This window comes from Bombus affinis, chromosome 1, assembly GCF_024516045.1.
Source record: "Bombus affinis isolate iyBomAffi1 chromosome 1, iyBomAffi1.2, whole genome shotgun sequence".
Classification (NCBI taxonomy): Eukaryota; Metazoa; Arthropoda; class Insecta; order Hymenoptera; family Apidae; genus Bombus; species Bombus affinis.
Genome location: NC_066344.1, coordinates 9150670 through 9174753, shown reverse-complemented (window position 1 = coordinate 9174753; position 24084 = coordinate 9150670). Strand labels below are relative to the sequence as shown.

The window sequence follows — 24084 nt, the reverse complement described above, 5'->3', positions numbered from 1 at the left end:
CTTTTTGTACGCTTTCTGATATTTATTTTCCTTTTTAAATTTATCACAATTTTTTTAGGGTATTAATTAAAATAGATTCCTTAAAAATTATTTTTATGATATTTAATAATTATGATTCACAAAAAGGTATTGTTTATCAACATAATATTTTCTTCCTTATAAACTAAAATATTTGGTTAACATTATTTGTTTACATATAAATTAATGTCACTAATATTTTCTAAGAATTTGTGTGGAGTGATTTAATTCTTTTAATTATAGACGCTCTATTTTACCAAATGACGGTATTTAAAATTCCATTGTTTCATTTTACTGATCACTTATAGTTTAGTAATTTACTATATGACTCATATAAAAAAACACTATGTTCATCTCCAGCGTTCATACGAATAATATATTTACAGAAACATAAAAAATATTCCATGTTCTTAACACAAATATAAAAAGTACTTAATACAGGAAACATTTAAAACAATAAAGTGCTTAAAAATTGGCGTATTTACACATGTTCGTAATAGTATCGAAGATAATAGAAAAATTGATAATATTCAATAATAAAAACTGAATGTATAAAAAAATATATTGTCCTTTCGGCATAAAAAGTTATTCAATTATATTCGGTTATTGCTTTAAACAAATTATACTCTTCGTTTTATCTTATGCTTTATATACCTTCTATATTTTTCACATTTTATTTAATAAAAGTATCTAACTAAGCAGTATTTAGTTAAACTGATATTTTTTTCATTCATAATTAACAAACACTGCGTAATAATAATGCATAATTGAAATAAGTTAAAGCGAACTATGAAGTGGCAGCTCTTCTATAATCGTTTGTCGAAGGAAATGTGTATCACAAATTAATACACGCAATACTGTTTAAAATTAATCGCATTCAATTTTTCTCGTTATATCTTTGATACTCTGCGTAAAATACTGTGCGTATTTCATAACAATCCTAAAACCAATTTTATAGGCATCGAAACAATCGTACAAAAGCTATTTATATCTTCATAAATATGAATATATCAGTCTGTACATGGTTGAAGTATTCGTTACAATTTATCGCGTATTTATCCACGCAAAGACTAAAGTAGCCTACAAGCGTTTTTTACAAAATTTTTTTTCTTATGATTCTTTGCCTTGGTTCCTGGTCGCAAAACTATGGTACCATTCCCTGTACTCCGACCACACGTGGATCCATTCGGACTAAATGCACCTATAACAAATACATAGATATATTTTCATAAATTGTGAAATTTGTAATTTAGAAGTAGCTAATAATAATTGCATTTATAGTACAATTTCTTACACTCCGTTTCGTAATTTTACACGTTAACATGTTATATTAAATACATGTTACGTGTATGTTACTAAATAATTTTATAAACTTTAATTAATATATTCTGTAAATAATCTATATGCTGTAAACAGTTACTTGTACAATTACTTGTACAATTTATGTTAACAAATAAAATAATTAATATCGTATAATTTTCTTTCATTTCTGTTCAGTGGTTACGCTCAAAGAAAACTCATTCGCGTAAAATAATTAACAGGAAAGATTAAAGACCGATTCGGTGTTATAAGTGAGATTCACGCTCCGTTCCCACACTTTTACCGCGTATACTCGCGAAACAGTTTGAAAATTATGCTCTAAACATTTTCGTGGCCGAAGTGTGATTGTTTCTTTCGTCCCATGTGAAACTAGATCATTCTAATTGTTATACTTTCTTATATTGCACATACAATTAAATCGTCACACAAGAGTTTCGCCTCTAATTTGAACATATATAATTCTTTCTTAAATTTCAATCATTTCGATCTCTATTTCATTAAAGTTAATTCATTTTAAAAAGTTCCCCTAAAGCTATCGATACAAAAGGAGAAAAAGTTTAAACAACGTCTAACAGCACGTGAAAAATATGAGGGCCTATGTGTACGTATAAGTACATTATGTACGTACACTTGCGTGTTATTCAAGAATCAAGATCGATGCTTACAGTCACGCGATCTGAAGATGTATTTACATTCTACAGGAACTTGCTTAAAGTTCTCGACACTAACAATAAGTCAGCATCAATGAATATTTATTTTTCATAGTATCCATATGTAACAAAACTCTTCCTGATTATATTACTTCAAATAATTACGATAAAACATTACACGTTGAATATGATCTCTCCTTTTTGTCTTTTCTTTCAAGAAATTTTAGTTAATTAAGAAACTTGATATTATATTTTTTATTTAGATGATCATCTCGATTTCATTTAGTTATCAAGAAAGCTACATTGAACTTATTAATCTGTACTGTACTTAACCGAAAGACGTTATTACATGCGTTCTTGAAAAATCATAATCGACTGATATACATACATACATATGCATATATAGTCAAATCTGTTGACCACATACAGATCACAGTAGACCACCTACTAAATTTGTACAAACATTCAATCCTTCGTCTTAGTACATCGAAATACTTCGAATGGTTCGAGCCAAGAAAATAATAAGGAGAAAAGACGAGGCAAAAGAATGGCAAAAATCTATTTCGAATCTGGCTTGATACATCTGTCTCCTCACGAGCCACGAACGTGATGACGATATACTTAAAGAGGCAGAATCAACTCGACCCGTAAATACAAGCGTGCGTATCCGGTACAGTTAATACATTATGCATCTTCTCGAGGAGTTTCCAAGAAAGCGCACTGTTCTTTTCACACAGCTATTACCGGCTAAAACAACTGGACAGCGTTTATATCAAATCGGCCACGTGTGAATCGACGATACTCCATTGTTCTCTTTCGTACAAATTTGTGCGTTTAATAGCTGATACGAGCCGCGATCAATGATACCATTCATTACCAATTTTCCACGTTCTTTGTGCCTGAAACGAACGAATCGCTGGTATACATGAAGTTATGAGATCGATTTGAAACACTTTTTAACTTTAATTTACTGAATTCGCGGTAAAAGTAGATATATGAAAGTTAAGATTAAGAACAGTTGTAGGTTTTATAATGAGAAACTTATACAAACGGAGCCGTTAACTCTATCATCTGCGTTTTTGAAGTATTACAGATGCGTAGTCCTACTCTACGGTATCTATTAGATTCCTTCAAATGAAACATAAATATAGTTTCCATTTATCAATAGTTGTATAATATTAACGATACTTGATAATTCCTATTATGAAATAATTCACTCTGTCGGCGAAGAGAAAACAGAGGCAAAAGAATTAACTCACTTATTACGGAAGGAGATCTAGGTCCGGCCGAGTATAATCTCAGGTCGTCCTGATAATCGTCATCACAGCGACGCATCTCATGGAGACATCTTGATGCCAAGTGCCGGAAGACGCTCATGACTCCGACGTCCTCTTTCACGGATGTTCTTAAAAGCTTACAGCCGAGGGCACGACCAAGTCTCTCAGCTTCGTCCCTGAAACAATGCTATGCTCGAGATTACTCGAAATTGCGCCGCTAATTAAGCAAACTAGGCGTTACGCTTACGGATCAATGACGCACTGATCAACGAGGTCCATTTTGTTTTGTACAAGAACCGTGGGAATTTCGCCGCACTCGTTCTCCACCTGCAAAGCAAAATAGATCACCGCTTTTATCAGTCTGTGAACTACAATTCAAAGCCTTTTTTTCTAATTAACGCTAACAGAGTAGCTACTGTTTGTGAAAATTTCGAATAATCAGGAAACGATTTTATAAGTTAGATTAATCGGGCTTTGAACAAATTCTAATTGAGTGCCCGTTTAAACCTCGTACGAACAGCTTCGTTTAATTCGCTAACTTAGCAAGAAAATAGATATAAAATACGGTAGAAGTACTTTATCGAAACAAAATATGATTCACAGTGATAACTATTCGCGCCGATTTGTATCTGTTCGAGACTCAGTTACACCTTTCTCGACTGTGTTTCTCCGCAACGAAAGAAAAAAGCGAACGTACAAGTTTCTACGAAAGGAATTCGAGAGCGTATCCGATGATCTCGAACGATGTTCGGAGTCGTTTGCCACTAACATGCTTTTTGTCAGTATTAGCCATGACTTACTGATGAACATGTTTGTATCATCATTATTAATCTCGTATATAAACTTATATTACTCTGCTGTAATATTTTGTAGTAGTCGTCATCGAAACAATTAAAGATCTTCGTCGCTGTGTTTTATATAGTTCTATAATACTGATTTACTTCCAATTATACGTGTTGTTGAAATACCATACTGTTCCGTTGACCGTGTGCGAAAAAGGGACCATTGAGGAACACCGTATAAAACTACGATTCTCTAAGCGAATACCTTTAAAGTATTATCTCCGGTACGTATCACAAGAATCGCATGCGTTCTTTACTTAAACTCGTTTTACATGGAGGGAAGTCAAAAAGTGTATCGATGAGAGATTCAGTTTTTCTCCGTTCGCTTAACTTGTTTCGAAGATTTTGCATACTCATTACAAATTGTATCAGATAAAATATTAAGGAGAGCTTTCTAAATCATTCAAGATCATATGGTTTCTAATTTCATTGAGGTAATATTACGTTTTAGAGAATTATTTGAACAATATTTACATATAGCTTAGTAGAATGACTAAAGTTTACATTATAACGATTTCAATGAAAAAATAATATTAGATTATTATCTTTTACGCTAATAAGAGGACTCAAACATCAGAAATACTACTGAATACTTATATATGACCGTATAACGGATTCCCTTAGAACGAGCATGATTCTATGAAATGCATCTTGGCAAAACCATCTAAGATCGATGTGCCGCTATCTATGGAAACATTCAGCCGTAGAGCGACTTAAAATCAGCCCCCTGCATTAATGGCACCTTCACTTTCACATTCCACCATCCGTCGTGACTACCTACGGAAACGTGCTCGTGTGCACAAGAGTCGTACCTTCAGTTTCCACGAAGGAATGGCGTCGAAGGAATCTCTGTCCGTGGCTGAATAAGCGAGGACGCAGGCATGGGCGCCGCGATAATAAGCCGCAGTGATTGCGTCGAATTCCTCCTGACCGGCAGTATCCCACAGCATCAGTCTTACGTCCTCGCCATCCACCCTGTGCAACAATAAGACAAACTTCTTAGAAAACTTGGAATGCTTTTACAAAATAATGGTTTACTTAAGAAAGTAGGGTAAATGAGTGCCTACTGAAGAATTCATTCAATTGTTTCACTCTGGGCTTGCAGCTGTTCAGACGACGTTCTAGTTCTCTATTTTCTCGCCATTTCGTGAACAGGAAACGAGTCAAATGATTTACGACACGTTCGATATTTAGCAAATGTAGTGGATGTAATTTTGCTCCGTAAATCAATACGAACGATGGAATGATTTATACGCGTTATGGCTTTTCAGATAACGTTCTTGTTGTATCGTAGCTTACTGGCGAGTTTCTGTTGGCTAGGTTCGATTCGATCGCCGACCATCGCTGTTCTGGAATGTATTTCGATTCTTGTGCTAGATAGTCTTGTTCAATATCGTTGATAACGATTAAGATATCTCGGATAATTAGATGTTCGACTGGTTTCGTTTGGTTTCGTTTCGGGATAGTAAAAACTTTATTCCTATCGATGAGAATACGTTACTGCGTCACCATATTAGATAAAAATGTATTAAAAAAAAAAAAGTTAGATTAAACTTTTCAGATAGGGTCTGGTTTACACAAATAATAAGAAAACGACAAAAAGACGAGCATTTTCTTCTTTTGTGATATTACCTACTCGACAGGTCCGGCGCAAAATACTGTAAAATCACGCGATCGAGGACGTGCACGGAACTTTCGGCCGTAAAATATTTCTCGACCAACGTATGTAGATATACGCACGTGCAAATTAAATAAAGTCGGATGAAAGGCTGTCGTGACGAAGGTCACCGGTAGCGGGACATTGTACTTAAAATACCGATGCATATGCATGAACCTGCAATGCTTCTTTTCCCCTTTTTCTTAAAAAAAAAGGGTCTGTTAAGACGTATCGATGGAAAGCCTTTTTGAACCACGTTGATATTTACAACGAAATGCCGTAAAACACCGATCTGTCTTAAATTCCTCGATCTACTTAAGGCACGTGAAAAGGGAAAAGAGAAAACTCGACCGCGTTTCTTCCAAACAAACCCATAAATTTGCACGAGATCGAGCATCGTAGAACATTCCGTTATTCGACTTAACGAACTCTCCATTCATTACTCGAAAGGTATTCAGTTATCGGTGTCTTCATTGACTTGAGCCAAGATCAATGATTTAAAATTACTATTCGTTCAAGCCTGCCGACTATAAAATGTTCGCTTATTAAATCGTGTTACGCTTCGTTGTAGCTGGTCTCTTAGGCAATTTACCGATTTTTTACAGGCTAGGTCTTTTGTTTTGTTGCAACGCGTTGGAAGAAAGGAGGCGTAAAAAGGACTTCCCTTCTTAAAAAGGCGACTACGATTATCGCGGGGCAAATGTGCATCAGGAAGTATCCCACGATAGCTCGTGTCGAGACGTATAACACGCGCATTTCTCAGGGACCTAGAAACGCACACTTGCTTCTAGAAAAACGTCTTGACGAACATCTGTATAACCGTACGCGAAATATTTGGCGCTTAAAAGGCAACGAACGCTGTTTCGTTGCTTAGGCCTGCAAAAATTTACCAAGATTTTATCCAGATATGTATATTCATCCTATCGATGAATCTATAGACTATAAACCGACGATTCATAATCAAATCATTTTAAGGAAACGAGTTAAAGAGCGTAGAGTGTACATTATTTTATTATGTAATCGTACAAAAAGAAAAAACGTCGTATAAAGTACTATAAAGAAGGTACGTGAAAGCAACAGCCAGTTTCTTTTTAATTAGCAATCGAATGGACTAACGAACGCATACTACGAATGTTATTAAACGGATTTAATAACGAAGATTTAATTTCATACTGTGTTTTAAAATCGAAATCGAATTTAAAGAGCAATTGGATATTGCTTGATCGGCCTTCCAGAAAATAATGAAACGATGACTAACAATAAGAGTAGAACGTTCTCCCGTAGAACGTAATTAACTTGGAGAATGTATCTGTTCGGGCCAGAATACAGTCTATTATACATCCTTTTTTAACACAGTCTTTAATTATCGACTGACGGCTTACAACTTCTTCCTCATCTTCCTATATTTTTAGCAGTATGAAAACAAATTTTTACCTCCCCTCCCGGATATTAATATTCCCACCGTTCGTGAGATATTCTTTTCCAATCTAGACGGCAACACGAAATTCTGCCGCCTTAGAAACCACAATCGGAACCCTCTTTATGATTTTTCGCCCCGATATCGCGTGTTTCTACGTAGTGTAATTATTTCGACTATACTCGCAGGTACACGTTTTCTGAAACAACAATCGCTTCAAGGTCTTCGATAAGCTGCACGAGCAAATAAATGAAATCGAGTTTCTCGGTTGATCGAAGGGACTTCGAGAGGGTTTCATTATGCGCTTCACGTACCAACAATGTTTTATGCGCAAAAGGACCCCATCGAAGTGTAGAGAAATAACACGATGAATTTTCTCGTCGAGGCTAGCAAGATTGGGTGAAACGATCCTTTTTTTATCAGTCGAACAGCTCCGCGCCATCGTAATCAACCAGATCGAAGCTTATTCAAACGGATTTTTCTCGGTTGACCAATAAAGATTTTGTGATAATCCGATTATGGTAAGAAAAAAGACTTTTTGTACATTGTAGGCTACTTTTAAGGTAGCCTTAATGGCATCCTCATCGATCGTCATTTCGTTTGTAGTATTATAAAGTCTCATCGGGGGAAATAATAATAAAGAACGTCTTACTACGAATTACTTTTATCCTTTTCCTTTGATCTCCATTTTTTCACGTTTACTTACTCTATCTCCCGTTCCAGAAAATCGACACCGATGGTCTTCTTATAGTCTCTCGTGTAAGTGCCCTTGCAAAACCTTTGGATCATCGACGATTTCCCCACAGCACCATTACCGACTATCACCACCTGTAAATAAAGATTTCCATATGCACTCGATGATCTGATCAATGGAAACTCGTATCACCGACTTCGTCGAATTGTTTCGTTGCATCGATATTATCTATCATTAGGGACAATTTCAAATTGTCCAGAGATAGCGTACGTACATACATGTAGGATCATCTGGAAGGTAGACTTTCTAAAACCTGTAGGTCGAGACGAGCAAAAAACAGCATAGATCCTGTAGCTAATTTCTCGCGCAACTTTCTTGCCAGCAAATTATGAGGCGATTGAATAAAATCGATCGCCTCTTTATTCGATAACGCGAATATCAAACCGTGTCGGTTTCATTTCGCAGAGTAAGGTGTAACATTTTTAAATTTATTTTTTAATTCTTAGAAATATTTAATATAATCAGAATAATAGAATTTATGTACGTATAAACACAACGATACTAGGTGGTGCAATTAACACATTAGCAACGATCCTAATAATTGAAATATGTATAACGCATACCTAACACACCTGTGACAATTCTTATCCAGAACGGTACGAGAATGATTCACTTGCTTCGAAATTGCATTTCGTCGATCAATAATGACCAAACATATTCGATCGCAGAAATAAGAACATTTGAAACATGGAAGAAGCAATCGATAAGAGCGTCATAAAGAGGTGTTGCTTTTCAATCTGAGCATGTACGACGTATATTCGCGATATCGTCGAATATTCTAGTCCATTACACAGCACATACGTACAACTGTTTCGCTTTTCACAGCAATGTGTTCGATCACTTTAAACATAGATTGGCATTTAACTATTAATACCGAAAACCAATCGAATAGTTATGATAAATGACGGTAATACTCGTAAGAATCGACACTATCATATAGCTGCAATTTATTTTCATGATTGATATCGCTTTTGTGAACGTGTTTTGGAGTATTGAAACCGTGGGGGCAAAGACTTGTTCACCTATTAACGCGAGTATAATGTACAATGAAATGATCGATAGGGCAAGGATCGTTTGGCCTTCGAGTCCGGAAATATAAAAGCGTGAAATAACAAGGACGGAAATCTAGTTAAGTTGTATGTGAATACTTTTATAATTTCAGGTTGATTAACAGTTTTTCATGTACAGTTACTACGCTACATAATTTGAAGTAAAGAAAAAGAGGAAGTGCTTAATTATGAAGTGCATTCTCACCGATATCAAAGGTGTGCCATCATTTTTCGTCGATGATGTAAGGTACCACTGTCGTCGTTAAATCAAACAGCTTTGTATATTTTCGCAATGTCCGTATAAGTGATTTTAATGAGCAAAATGACATTTAAAATGTAAATTCCGACGTATTTTTCTCAGCAATTTTATAGAACCGATGAAACATAAATATTTCAAACATAACGATTCATCTAATATATTTCACAGCGTGTTGAAATATATTTAAAATCCCGAGAAATGTCCCCAACCGTGTCCACTGGGACATCGTACCTTAAATAATTCTGCCAAAATCGAGATAACGGTTCGCCTAAAGGAAGAAGTAGGTTAAATCGATAAGGGCCCGAGTCCACGTGAACCGGTCTTCGAGATCGAGCTTCTGTTGAAACTTATGTATATGTATGAGGAGTCCGATATATCCTAATAAACGTACAGGGTACCCCTAAAATTAGGTACTACTCACTGAAAGTCAATTATCTAATACGAAAAATATATTAAAAATATTGACAACAATATTAAGACTATTTATCAAATAATTTGGAGTATTTCAGAAATATTTATAGAACTTGAACATTGAAAACAAATAACGTGATTTATATTGATAATATTAAATATCTGATTTTTTAAACACCTTGTAGACATCTAGATATCTCACGTTAATCTACAAATGGTCATTAGAATATTACGAAGAAAACAACATGGCGAGAGGATACCAAGGACATTCCAACTTATCTCAGTCTATTAACAATTAACTTCTGTATTTGAATTATTATATATTCGTAACTCAATTAATTTAAGAAATATAATATGTAAGCCCAGCAAAACAGATTCCTGCGAAGAAAAATAAAAAATGAAATGATCGTTCATACGACATGATTAATAACGTATCGCGTAAAAATGAAATATGCACATACATTGAAAATTATAAAATATGTATTAAATTAATAAAATGTTAAATGTAATCAATTCATCGATATTATCGGGCTATAAACTATACGACTGGATTTTATATTGTACTAGATCGAAAGATGAATGCCGTAATGTATTACATTATGTAAATATTTCTGGAACTTTTTATAAGCTCGTAAACTATGAGCTTTTACAGAAAATATTCCGATGGAGAATGCTGTTTTTCATATTAACGTTGTGTAAATAAATAGAATTCGCGATTATTAATCGAGATGTGCATCGATTTTCTCCCTGTTTTTTGGTGTTCCTTATAAATAATCCGATTGATTTAGTATATTATATCATTGAAGTTTTGATTTTCATTACGCTTCTTTTTTGGCGATGATTCACGAAACACCTACTAGAATCAAACAGTATATTAATTAAAGCCGTGTATATTAATACTGCGAATTTTTTCGAGGAACCTAATGCTCACTTCCTAATTTTATAGTTTTATCTTTCGAAATTAAAGAAATGTTAAAGTAAACTTAAGTATTATCAGCAAAGTGTGTAATATAAAAATTGAATTAAAAATATTAAATTATCATTAGTCGTAAAAGGAGTCGTAATCCTTGTCAAAGTATGAACAACTTTTCTAATGCAAAAATTATTCATTTTATAACTATTTTGAACATTCGATTAAAAGACTAGAACAAGTTAGTCGAACATTACGATAGATTTTCAAATGATCAAATCACCGTTAAAATTTCTCTTCTACTTAAATAAGAAATATCACTATAAAGCATCACATTCCAAGCAAATGAATACTACGGTTGAATACTTAACGGAAACGGAAAACTAAGTAAATACATATCTATGCTTAGAAAATGATTACTTATAATAACCATAGAAGAAACATTAACATTCATATTCACGTCAATCTTATCATTAGTAAATACTAATGAAAACAACCGGTTATGAATGGCACTGAATTATAATCTGTAATATAATGTTTGAAAACATTTCTAAACGATTAATTTCAAGTAGAAATTATTTAATAAACGAAATGCAGTCATTATATGTAGTTAACTTTAAAAGCAGTGTTAATGAAAAATAATCCGAAAAACGCGGGAACGCTCTATTCAGAAAGGGATTAGTTTTGTTACATATTTCTATATGGCGAAATAAGATGTAATGACGCACGCATGCACGCACTGGTTGTTCCAAGTAAGTACAGACAATAAGAATAGTAAAAGTAATACATGGTCTTATATAGAAGCATATGCCTATGAAAATGTCAGTATGTACCGTTATAACAATCGAAAGATAAACCGTATTCGTTGAAGCAGGACCACAAATGATGTATAAATTTTTACATATATCACATATATACATATTTTTTTCGTAATTGCTATGAGACAAGAATATTTTAAGAAAATAAGAATATTTTTTATTCTGTCTTATTCACATATACATTAATATATATGTATATATATATAATATACATTATATATATATTATAGGGATCTTATTTAATTTAGATTATTAAACTTATTTAAAAATAATTTTAATCTTGAAGTACCACAAACTTTAAAAAAATTATAGGTGAAAATGCTTACGCTTTTGAAAAAACATATCATATACAATAATTATATTATTTCTCATCTCGACATTTATAATTGTCTTTCTTGTCCATTCTCTTTTGTTTGAAAAAATAGTTGAAACAGAAAGACCATTCCTAACCTATAGTATATTAAGCCGGTTCACTTGTGTGTGTGTGTGTGTGTATGTATATATATATATATATATATATATATACATATATATATATGTGCATGTATGTATATGTATGTATATATATATATGTTCACATGATACTGCAAATTTGTCACTGCGCATACGCATTTCGGAAAGTTGATTTCAAATTCAATATAAACTTCGGTGAAACAATATCGCTTAAATACTAATTAGCATTCGAGACTTTTAAATATAATTACCTTGCTGTCATTTTAAATTTGGTATAAAAAATATAGATATAAATAAAAGTGGTTACGCTTGGTGTAAACAAGTAATTTGCTTTTTCTGTATAGAGAATATATTATTGTGTTCTAACACATTTAAAAGCGCGCCAATTAAAATTATGTTTATGGAAAGAATAAAATGATAATATGTATTATCGGTAGAAAAGTATAAAAAAGGAAAATAAAATTAAATTTTTGATTACCTTGAGTGATATCTCAAGTTCTTCCTCCCGCATTCTGACCGTAATGTGATTAGCATAATATCCAACTACAATATAACCCGCGATGTCGGCCGCCAATCTTTCGTGTGAAAATTTTACTCTTAGCAATAATCACCTTTCACGATATTTCGAATCTATCACTTCACACCATGATCGAGACATTTTTATGGATTTGAAATAAAAATTTCACGCACTTTTTTTTATATATTTATTCAACATCGGTAAAATACTTTATCGTGCCGAGAGAATAACGTATATACCGGACACGCGAATACGCGCCACTAGCCGACTGAACACCTGTACAAGACACCTGCCGAGACTTACCGGTTAGTAACTTTCCCTAGTAATATTTCTATTTTGTATCAAGATCAATTGCCAACTACTGAAAGAAAGTAAAAACTGAAATAAAATGAAATTATGTGTGTTTGATAAAGTTAATAAGTTGTAATGCATTGAAATCTAAGTTTTATGCTACATAAATTAAATAAAATGTAAATGATTTATTTTTAAAGTTATTACACAACCACAGATCAAGTTACAACTAATTTTATTTCAGTTTTAATGTATATATAGTAAATATATTTTATATGAAATATTTACAACAAATCATCTACAGTAGAATATTATTATCAAGTAATACATATATGTATTTAGATAGCATTTGAAATAACTCATAGCACTGAAATAGTATATTTGAGGCAATCTAATTAATAACATATGATTAAAAAGTAAATTAGTTTATAGAAAGAGACATATCTATGTATATTACAGATACTCGAGAAGTAGGAAAAGGTGGTAAGGAACAAAAGAAATTATGAAACAAGTTAAAATTGCTTTTGTAATATTTTTTAACATGCGATGTATGTACTATATGTATACATATATACACATTTATATATATACATACATGTATGTACACACAAATACACACGCACGCGCACGATATGAATATGTATGTACTATACGCAATTATATAATATTTATGTATACTGTATATATCTATGCATACATACAAAATTATAAAGTCGTATATAATATAATAATTATGACATAATACAATTATATATGAACAATTTTATTAACGATAATACTATTTCGTTAACGATGTCATAGGTGTTATGTTTATTTTTAAAAATTATATGCATCATTATATTTCACACAATTAATACTTATATACCACTGTATTCTTCGCTTCTTTAATTAAAAGATCAGTGAAAAAATTATTGAGCTTACTGTATAAAAATCATGTAGATGTTTTACGCTTTAATGAAATTTTCATATATATATAAAAAGCATTTCATTATATTCAAATAAAACTGTACAAAATATAAATATATATGCTTATATAAAAATTTACTTTTGTACAAAGTGCCTGATATCCTACATAAATGATTTTTTAAATTCTTACTATCATCAGTTTTAATACTATTTAATACCAGCAATATAATTTCTTAAAATAATAGTACACAAAAATGCTTTAAATTAATTATCAGACGACCACAGAAACATAATTAAACATTCTTTTACTTAAGTTTAAGTAATGTTCTGTTTTTACTTTAATTCTTAGTATAACATTGTGTCATTATACAGTTTCATTTCCTTTTTCGTTTAATAATAATAGCATGATAGCTGTTTCTTTATATTTATTTGGCAGTATGTCTTATGTTCATGAAAAAAATGGTATAAACGTATTTAACACCATAAATGTTCACAATAGAATAGTGGTCTCTGACTAGACAAATTTTGTTTATTTTTGATCATTATTTTGTATATCCATCTATATAAAAGGCGTAAAATAAAACATATTGCAAATTCTGTGTGTTCACACATATCTAACGTCTTAATGTCTTTTTATAAACGAAATAAACTTGTTTTCATACAATTTTGAGAAGTATACATTATATAGAAATAATGGAAATTTTTCCAAAAAGAAAGTAAATATTAATAAATACGGCATCAAATGCAAATATAGATAATCTAAGACATGTATAATATGTTTATTCTATTAACCCTAAAGACTCTTAAAAAAGCTAAAATGAAACAAACAATTCTAATATATTCCCAAAAATTGTATTGCTTCATTTAGAAATTATAATTTTCAGAAGTATTGATAAAAGATGACATTTATCAACTTAAGGAATTAAAAACCTAATTTATAGTGTACAAATATGTAAAAATGAAAAATTTGAATTTGGAAGTCAGAAATAGCAAAAATGAACTGAAGTAATACGAAAAAATAATTAACTGAATAATTAATAGCAACAAATATTAATTTGAAATTCTAAGATTATAACCTATTTCATACTATTAAATAAAAAATTCAAATATAATAGTTTACATGCTTCTCTAGTAATGTTAATACCCTTCTATACTTTCTTATGTTATCTTACACACGTATTATATTTTTTATGAACAGTTAGGAATAATTTTTAGGTTAAATACATTGCTTTTAGTTAATATGTGTTTCTTCAAGAATAACTGAGAGTTAACATATGCAAAAAAAAAAAAAAGAGAAGAAAACAGTGAACAGTAATAATAAATATTCATAAAATTTATCTTACATGTATGTTGGCTTAATAGGCCACTTAAGAGTTTTCAACTGATTATGTCTTATAAATTTTGAACACAAACTTACTTACACATACTTACGAGTTCTTAATAATAAATTAGCAATTATAATAATAATAGAAGTATGTGAGTATATATATAAATAAATAAGAAGGAATGATAAATCAAGACAGACAATAATCCTTCTTACTGCTATATAATAGATGCTTGAAATTGCAAGGTAAACAATCTTCCAAAAAAATTGGCTTAAATTGGCTGTGCAGTATCTGAAAATTTTGTTACATCAAATTTGTAATACATCTGACAATCGCATTATCTCGTCAAGATTAATAAACAACAAATTTTTAGTTAAAAATTGTTAACTCCCATAAATACTGTCCAACAGATGCTATTAACACCGACGTTTATACGTTCAGAATATAATTTTCCAAAATAAAATCTAAACTATGTCATTGCTTTTAAAAGCCACTAATTAACGATTCAATGTTCGTTCGTGTGTAATCATTCATGAATTGACAAAGTTGTTCTATAATTTTATGGCAGCCAGAATATATAACAAAAGCAATTGGCGTGATCATATTGCTAAAAAAATAAACCGTATTTATAGTTTATAGAAAGAAGACTATTCTTCAGTATAAAGTATACTCTCTCAAATATCACAAACATCCGTATTCTGAATTTAACTGTTAATTATAATAATCTGCATTTATCATTCATACAGAATATCTATTATATCTTGTTGATAGAAATCATAACGAAATATGTTATAAGAACTATAAACTGTTTTAATATTTTAATATGCAGATGCTTCCTTATACTCAGAACCTTCCATGGTGAAGAAATCTTCCAGTTTCCACTGTAATGTTTCGAAAGTTGGCCTCTTCATTGGATCTTTGTTCCAACACTCTAACATGATATCATACAATGCAGTTGGACAACCAGGAGGACATGGCATTCTGTATCCATGTTCTACTTGATGAAGAACTTCAGCATTTGTCATACCTATAAAATTAAAAATAATTAGATACTCTTTTTTAAATCTTTATTACTAAAAATCACTACAAAATTTAAATTTAAAGATATATTTACCAGGATATGGTATTCTACCATAAGTAACCAATTCAGTCAGAAGAATACCAAATGACCACACATCAGATTTAATACTGAATTTGCTATAATTTGCAGCCTCAGGTGCAGTCCATTTAATGGGGAAGCGTGCACCTATTCGGGCTTCATACTCGTCTTCTTTAATAAGCCTAGCTAAACCAAAGTCTGCAATCTTCACAACATTTAATTCTGCTACTAATACATTTCGAGCAGCTAAATCTCGATGGATATAATTTTGTGACTCAAGATACGCCATACCTGCTGCAATTTGTGCAGCCATATCAATTAATCGTTGTAAATTTAATGTTTTTCCTTTCCCTGTTGGAAAAGTTATAACACGTGTAAAAATGAACAAATAGATAAATAAATAAAATATTGAATAGATTACACATTGAAATAATTAAAAAGTACAATTTTGTTACCTTGCAAATATTCTAACAAACTACCATTCCTCATCAATTCTGTGATGATGTAAATAGGTTCCTCCAAAGTACAAACAGCATATAATTGAATTAACTTTGCATGACGAAGTTTCTTCATAATTTGTGCTTCTGCTAAGAAATCTTTAGGATCCATAGTTCCTGGTTTTAGTGTCTTTATTGCTACTGCAGTTGTATTATTCCAAGATCCTTCCCACACTTCTCCAAATTGACCCTGGCCTAATTTTCTCACAAATTTGAGAGATGAACGGTCAATCTCCCATTGATCTCTTGTACGATGACTAAGACCCTCAGTTACAGGTTTCTCAACCTATCAACAAAATTAAGTATATGCCAGTCAATGACTGTTAAACTTTTTAGTTGTTTTAAATGAATATATTTCTATGGCATTAATAGCAAATATTCCTTTGCAAGTTGTACACTAATAAATAAGATAGAGAAACTTAAATCATATATTAACTGAAGTTCTAAAATTCCTTGAAGAAATTCGGAGAATTGTTCTTACTTTCTATTAATACAAACCTAAATAGAAGCCCTTTAAGGATGTTGCTTAGGCTGCATAACTGCTTATTAAGTTTTTAATGATTTTATTATAAGATGTAACAAATAACAAGTGTTGCTTAAATTAAAATATCTAATCTAATGGTAATACCATAAAAAATAAAAGAAATAGTGGCTATTATGCAAGATGCAAGTGATTAAAAGCAAATTTCAAATTATTTAATTTCATGCCTTTTGACATTTGAGTGATTTTATAGAGAAAATTATTTTAGATCTCAATAAATATAGTAGCTAAGGTATATGAAATATAATTTTAAAATAGTGTTTTGTTGTAAATGAATCTTTATTCTTGACATATAATGTTTCTCAAAAGTCATTAATACTTATTTTTATAGATAAGAATATAAAGTTGTCAAATATAATTTCAGGAACTTAGTAATTGAACACTTATGCACGGTCCAAGACATAAATGTATACGCTATAGTTTATTTGTTGTAAAGTATGTACATTATCAACAAGAATATAGCACCATATTTGAACTGTTTTAACACAAAATGCCCTCAATGCCTCAAAGTTGAGTTAAAAGAAAGTATAAAAAAATATAGAAGATAATTTCAATCACTGAGAGCATTAAACCATATAATTTAATAAGACAAAAGCGTCTTTTTGATTATTTTATGAACTTTTCTTGCTTCATTTCATTAAAAATTGTTCAGAAAATATATAAAGTTCATTAGATAGGAAGGAAATCTGTTTTAAAATTCTTTGATGTGTATATAAACACAAAGAAGAATTTTAAAACTTAAATTTTAAAAACTGATCTATGAATTTAAATTCCACATACAGGATATCTCGAACACCAGTAAAAAATATATTACTTATTTTTCCTTTAATATATTATTTATATAATATTATTTAATATAATATAGTATAATATAATACAGCATAATAACAGTCTTTCTTCATTTGTATGATATAATCAATACTAAATGATGTGGATAATTTAGTAGGACAGTTAAGAATTTATTTGAGATATCCTGTATATTAGATAGATTTAAGCACACAAATATTGATACTAGAATATGATCATCCGTTGTAGATTGTATAAAAAAATTTGTGTTGAATATTGTCATAATTAACAATACACCAAAGTAGCACATACAGACACATAGACGCAAATTTATCTTATTTTTTAATGTGTGCTTTTAATCCTATTATTTCTAAGAAAGAGCTATAGAATTTAGCAATGTTATGCCAGATTATGAAAGAAAGTGAATTTTCTAGATGAAGAATGATCTAATGTCTTTGAAACATGATTCCATATAGGACGGGCTTGTGCTGTATGTACAGGCCAAAGATATAGTGGAAAGCATTTATGTTACAAAGAAAATTAACATGTTATGTCATATTGGGACATTCAATTTACCAAGAAAATCCAGCGGGAGGTAAGGTAAGCAATAACAGAGAAACAAACATAGTCTATTCAGAGATCAAACTTTGCAAGATTATTTATCAAACTAAAAGCTGTTTTCAAACCTTAACTTTTTTTTTAAATAAATAGCGGAAATATATATGATACAATATACAAATGTATATATATATATATATGAATTTCCATTAAAAGTAACAATGTATCTTCTCCTTAAAGATTAATTAAAAGTTAAAGAAAACAATTTTTTACACATACTTATAAATACAAAAATTCCTTATTACATCTTGATTAACATTCAAATTAGTGCTTCTTTTTATTAATATATTGAAATACATTTCCTAACAATGTTGTAAATAAGAAATATAAAATAAGAATTTAGTGAAGTACATATAAAACTTCATTCTGTATCTTGAACTGTGATTTTTGTGCAATATATTATTTTCAAATATTTTTCCAATAACATTTATTAAAAAATATATATGCAATTATTATTATAGCTACTAAATGTATAATTTTATAGAGCAAAGTCTAACTGGAGTTTAGACAGTGCTATTAATATGTAATAAATATAATATGTAAATGTAATTTAAATAGTTGTTAAAATGATTGAATCTAATTTATTTATACCATTTTATTTATTCTCTGTACAAACTTAATCACATTCTAGATTCGTGTACAATAAAGGTCAAAAATCATGCATTTGTGTTTTCACTTTAAGTCTCATATTATATATGGGTTATATTTAATATCAAGGGATTTCTGCAAAGTTAATAAATGTTAGAACAAAAACTTTAAAACAAATTTTTGTTGAATCATTGAAGAAATCCCTTGATAAATATTGAAAAAAAATTTAATAATTAAGCAATACATTATATTCTTTAGTAAAATGGTGATATATCATTAAAAACCAATTTTATACATGCAGCAAGCTGTCTAAACTCCATTTATGTGACATGGGATTGCAAGAAATATTGATTTAACTAAGAATTTCATCTTACCTGTACACAGGGCTTGCAGAGATTTACACACAGCCCATCAGCATCTTTACTATAATGTTCGACAAGATCTTGAAGGTTCCTGAATGTAGTTCTTCTAGCAATGAAGAAACCACCTTCATCCAGTTGTCTAATGCGGTAGTGTTTAACTGTATCACCATCACGTACTACAAAAAATTTTTATCATGTTATTATTCCTAAAAGTATATGTGCAATATATTGAAAATATAATAAATATTTATTGTGAGCATGTGTTTCACTGTAGTGATTAAATTTTATATTTTTGATACATATTCAAATATGTATTAACTTACCCGAAAGAGAATAATCATTGTGTCGACTTTCAGAATCTCTAATTAAGAATGCACCATGATCATTTTCAGGAAGCAATAACTTCTTCTCTGCTTCAATTCGTTTAATTTTTCTGAAGTACCATCTATAAAAAGTAAAAATAATTGAAATATTAAATAAAATAAAAAATATTTTAACATATACAAAAATAATAATCTAATATTTGATTGGTCAATATAAAAAAAAAGGATAAAACTATTTTTTTCTTTAATATTTTTACATTTATACAAAAATAAAAAGAAGGGAAATACTGCTTATTTAAACTGATTGATAATCAGAACTGTCCACCCATATTAATAAAACCTAAGAGGCAATACATATACTGTTAGTGAAAGCAAGGTCGCATTGACTAGTTGACTATATAGAGAGAAATTTATTAGGTGAAAATATAATAAAAGAAAGTGAACAAACTAAGATTTATTACATGTTTTCAATCATTATCATGTCTGCAGTATATTCCATGTATATATATTTCTTATATATAATAAATTTGAAATATTTTTTAAATGAATGCATAACTGTAAAGTTTCATGTGATATGCATTCCAAATACAAGCATGTTAATCCTATATCATCATTCATTAAGATATAGCTATTAATCTATATTTATTGCAATAAAAATATATTTTTTTAAGTTATTATTATAAAATTACACAAAACAAATATTTTTACTATACAAGTAAATTTTTTGGTATGTACATTTATCAAACAAAATATATTTAGAAAAAAATAAATGTAGATGTCGGTATAAATGTAACTTACGGTTCTGCTTCTATAGATTTTAACTTTGCAACATAATTGCTGGGAATATATCCTTCTTGTCGAGTTCTTTTACTTCTAGCTAACCACCAATCTCCTTGAGTATCATTTAAGATTTCTAAATGTTCACCTTTTCTGAAGCTTAAATCTTCATCTGTACGTGCATCATAATCATAAAGCGCAACAAAAATTTTTGCAGTTGGCACATCTGCATCTGGGATTTGTGGCATAGGCCTAATAGGATCTGGAGGTGGTGTTGGCACTGGACTAGCTTGAGATGCAACTGCCTCTATATTAGGGTTGCCTATTCTATCAGGCTTTTCTTTTTCTGTATCTGTTGGACTGCTGAAACAATTACCCATTTTTTGTATGTAGTTTCAACTTGTCCACTATTTGAATTCACTGCCACTGAGTCATGAAATATAAAAATTTTTTTTGCAAATGTTCTTGCAATGTTCTTATGTTTGATCCTTTTGCATGAATATTGAGCTATGATGATGTGAATATAAAATTTTCATAATACACATTTCGTGATGTAAATGTGCAAAATAAACACTAAAATACACTTTGGTTTTTAAAACATTTGGATAAAGCCCACTAAGAAACACGGAAAGATGCATATGAGTTTTCAAAATCAGACATAATTTGTAAAATCGGCAACTTTTTTCTCGAAGCTTCTCTTCTTCTTCTCAAGAAACTTGCAATTCTTTCGTCGATATCTAGTGTGATAAACATTGAACACTTGTAATTATTTAAAGGTTTTAATAAAGACTACATATAATAAATACGAATGTTTATTCGAATAGTCACTGATAACGATGACACTTCATCGCGTCACTATATAACCGTAACACAAAACAGAGATATGCTCTATTAGTATACGCATTTTCGTCGAGTTCGCGCTGATCCAAGCTTGACGTCATAATATGGCACTTTTGCGATTTAGGTTAGGATGCAAATCACCAATTTCTTTGCTATTTATTATTATTATTATTTAATGCCATTTCTAACAAATGAATATGAATGTTCTTATTTTATTAATGCCAATAATATGTTTCCGCTGAATGTTTATTCATTGTCAAAATCATTTTATTGAAATGATCTTTCTAAATAAAAAAGTAATAAAAGCAACAAAATATTAAAAAATAATAAATCGTGCTATAAATTTTCTCGTTTTATAATATTAGAATATAGTATTTTGTGTATTTTACCAAATAGAAAATAATAAACAAATTAATTCAGAAACTTGAACCAAGATAATATGAAAAATATTAATATAAGCATTTCATTACACTTACATCAGTTTTACTCTTTATTTACGCAAATATAAAAATATTTCGTTGTTCCGAAAAAAAAATAAATAATGTAAGAACATCATTTTAAAAAATCTGATGAATATAGAATTAAAAAAGGTATGTGATTTAAGAGTATAAAGATTAACAGATACATCTAATTTTCGGATTCCCAAATTCATACTTCTAACATTTCTCTTTTGATAACAACTAGTAGTCAGTAATACTATTTGAAAAAAATATATAAAAATTTTGATGAAATTCAACGAAAATCAAAGGAGAAAAGATTTCTATACGGATAACAGAGCCCGCTCGATTTGAACTTGTTCCACCGGTTCATTACAATATCCAGGAATGATGTAAATTCTCTTACACCGGAAGAAGATCATTCTTTTCCTATCGTTGATTTTTTAACACTGGCATTGCATAGTTGCAAGAATTTTCAGGAGCATGGCGATAACCAATGGTTAGGAGAAACGTGGACAACATAATGGAAAGTAACGTCGCCATTGCATTAAATCAGATCCGTCAAAATCTTAATTTTCACATGTGCGATACCGAAAACAACGAAGAATAAAACACACATCAAATTTATCGTAAAAAAATACAATTATGATATGAACGTACTTCGTGTAGTACTTTAAGACACATCTAAGATTATTTATCTCGAGAACAAATGCGACAAGCGAACAAACTTTTCATGAGAAACCGACGGAGAGGTGAAAACACCCATGGTGAAGGTAGCCAACGACATATAGATTTCGGATGAGTTCGGCTATGAACCCGAAGTTAACCGAACCTTTACCATCCCCCAATCAAAGATGCAAGTGAATTGCTACATAATCTTGTATTTGATACATAGAAAATATTATGGGTTACTTATTACATTCTTATAATTAAAGAAATAAGTATTTAAATATTTTAATAATTGTTAAAATTGAATAATAAAGAACATTTTAGAAAAGATATCATTGATCGATTTAGTAGAAATAAAAGGACAATCAAATATCCTTTTAACGAAAAAAAATAGTGTTACATGTTCAATTACTTTATATGTAATTATAAAAGATACTAAAGTGATATCTTCGGATATTTTTTATATTCCATGATTCTAAGATAGTAACGAGAAAAATTGTAATTTGAATATTTTTTAAAAACTGAATTTATGCATTTATTACATAATCATATGATATTTTTTAATTTTAATCATTAATATTAAAATTTAGAAAAGTAACTATTAATATACCTGATGGTAATAACATTATTATAGTTCCCATTATAGATAATTAATAAAAATTATTTATTGAAATAAAAGACGATCGTGAACGAAACTATAAATCAGTTATTTATATACATATACACATGTTCTGCGTGAATGACCTGTTTATTTCTTTCACATTATTAATTAATTATATTTATGCATTTCACTATCAGATGAGAAAAAATAGATACTTAAATACTTTCCAAAATTATTAAATGCTCAAATATAGTGAAATATCTAATAGAATTGATATTTAATATATTTAGTATACAATAATGACATTAAATTCAAAATATATTAATTATTATAATATAGTATAATATAATTATTTTATATTATACATTAATAATCAAATAAATATAATAAACATAAACAATGCACATTATCATCACTTAATTCATATACATAAAATGTAATTACCTGAAAAATCTACTGAAGAAATGTTCAAATGCTTTATTACGAAATGTTCTAGAATGCATTTTTGCGAACAATTTGATTTATACATCCACGTAATCGTAACTTTCAAATTGTACTACGCGATATTTTTTGGCAAATTATGCGATAACTGTAGTAATACTGAGAACCGCAGTGAGTGATATCTGTAACAGCACTGCTTAGTTATTTCAAACTATCTATCTTATTTTTTTCATACATACATACATATGTACGTACATACAAGAATATATCGTATCGTGCTTTTATACATACATACATATGTGTATGTATTAGATCCATTTATTACATTATCAGATTGTATCGTTTTATCCAGTTACGTCTTGGTAGATATAGATAAATCAATAGTTATACTAAATACATCTCATCACATTTGATATTATTTTACTATTGGAATTTAATCCAAATATATATGGAAATACTCCAATAGTTTAGAGCAATTATTTATAATATACTGTAGAAAAATATTTTAAAAAGTCAATAATATTTTTTGGTAATGCTTTCATAAAAACATATCTGAGGAAAATGATAAAAGTAATAAAAAAGTAGAAATTCTAATTTTCAATAAATCTGAACTAAGTCAAATAGAATAAAA

At 29.8% G+C, this 24084-nt stretch overlaps 2 protein-coding genes across 6 annotated transcripts; both read right to left on the bottom strand.

Annotated features, from left to right (window-relative positions):
* Window positions 1–127: 127 nt before the first annotated feature.
* Window positions 128–12677, bottom strand: LOC126924109 (ras-related protein Rab-23). Its single transcript, XM_050738275.1, has 6 exons — window positions 12314–12677; window positions 7888–8009; window positions 4920–5082; window positions 3513–3592; window positions 3248–3441; window positions 128–1219 (listed from the first exon to the last, which is right to left on the bottom strand). The coding sequence occupies exons 1-6, from the start codon at window positions 12344–12346 to the stop codon at window positions 1089–1091; spliced, it is 723 nt and encodes a 240-aa protein (XP_050594232.1). The 5' UTR covers window positions 12347–12677; the 3' UTR covers window positions 128–1088.
* Window positions 12678–13155: 478 nt separating this feature from the next.
* On the bottom strand, window positions 13156–24012 carry LOC126920185 (tyrosine-protein kinase Src42A). 5 transcript variants are annotated; one of them, XM_050730326.1, is made up of 7 exons: window positions 23457–24012; window positions 20487–20825; window positions 19689–19810; window positions 19378–19541; window positions 16429–16750; window positions 15989–16324; window positions 13156–15901 (listed from the first exon to the last, which is right to left on the bottom strand). In XM_050730326.1, exons 1-7 carry the CDS (start codon window positions 23513–23515, stop codon window positions 15693–15695), a joined length of 1551 nt encoding a protein of 516 aa, XP_050586283.1. In that variant the 5' UTR covers window positions 23516–24012; the 3' UTR covers window positions 13156–15692. The 5 variants fall into 5 exon arrangements, with proteins under 5 accessions (XP_050586283.1, XP_050586197.1, XP_050586451.1 ...); XM_050730240.1 differs by having other exon boundaries at window positions 16429–16756; window positions 23457–24007; XM_050730494.1 differs by lacking the exon at window positions 23457–24012 and adding an exon at window positions 21782–22569 and having other exon boundaries at window positions 16429–16756; window positions 20487–21202.
* Between the last annotated feature and the right edge of the window lie 72 nt (window positions 24013–24084).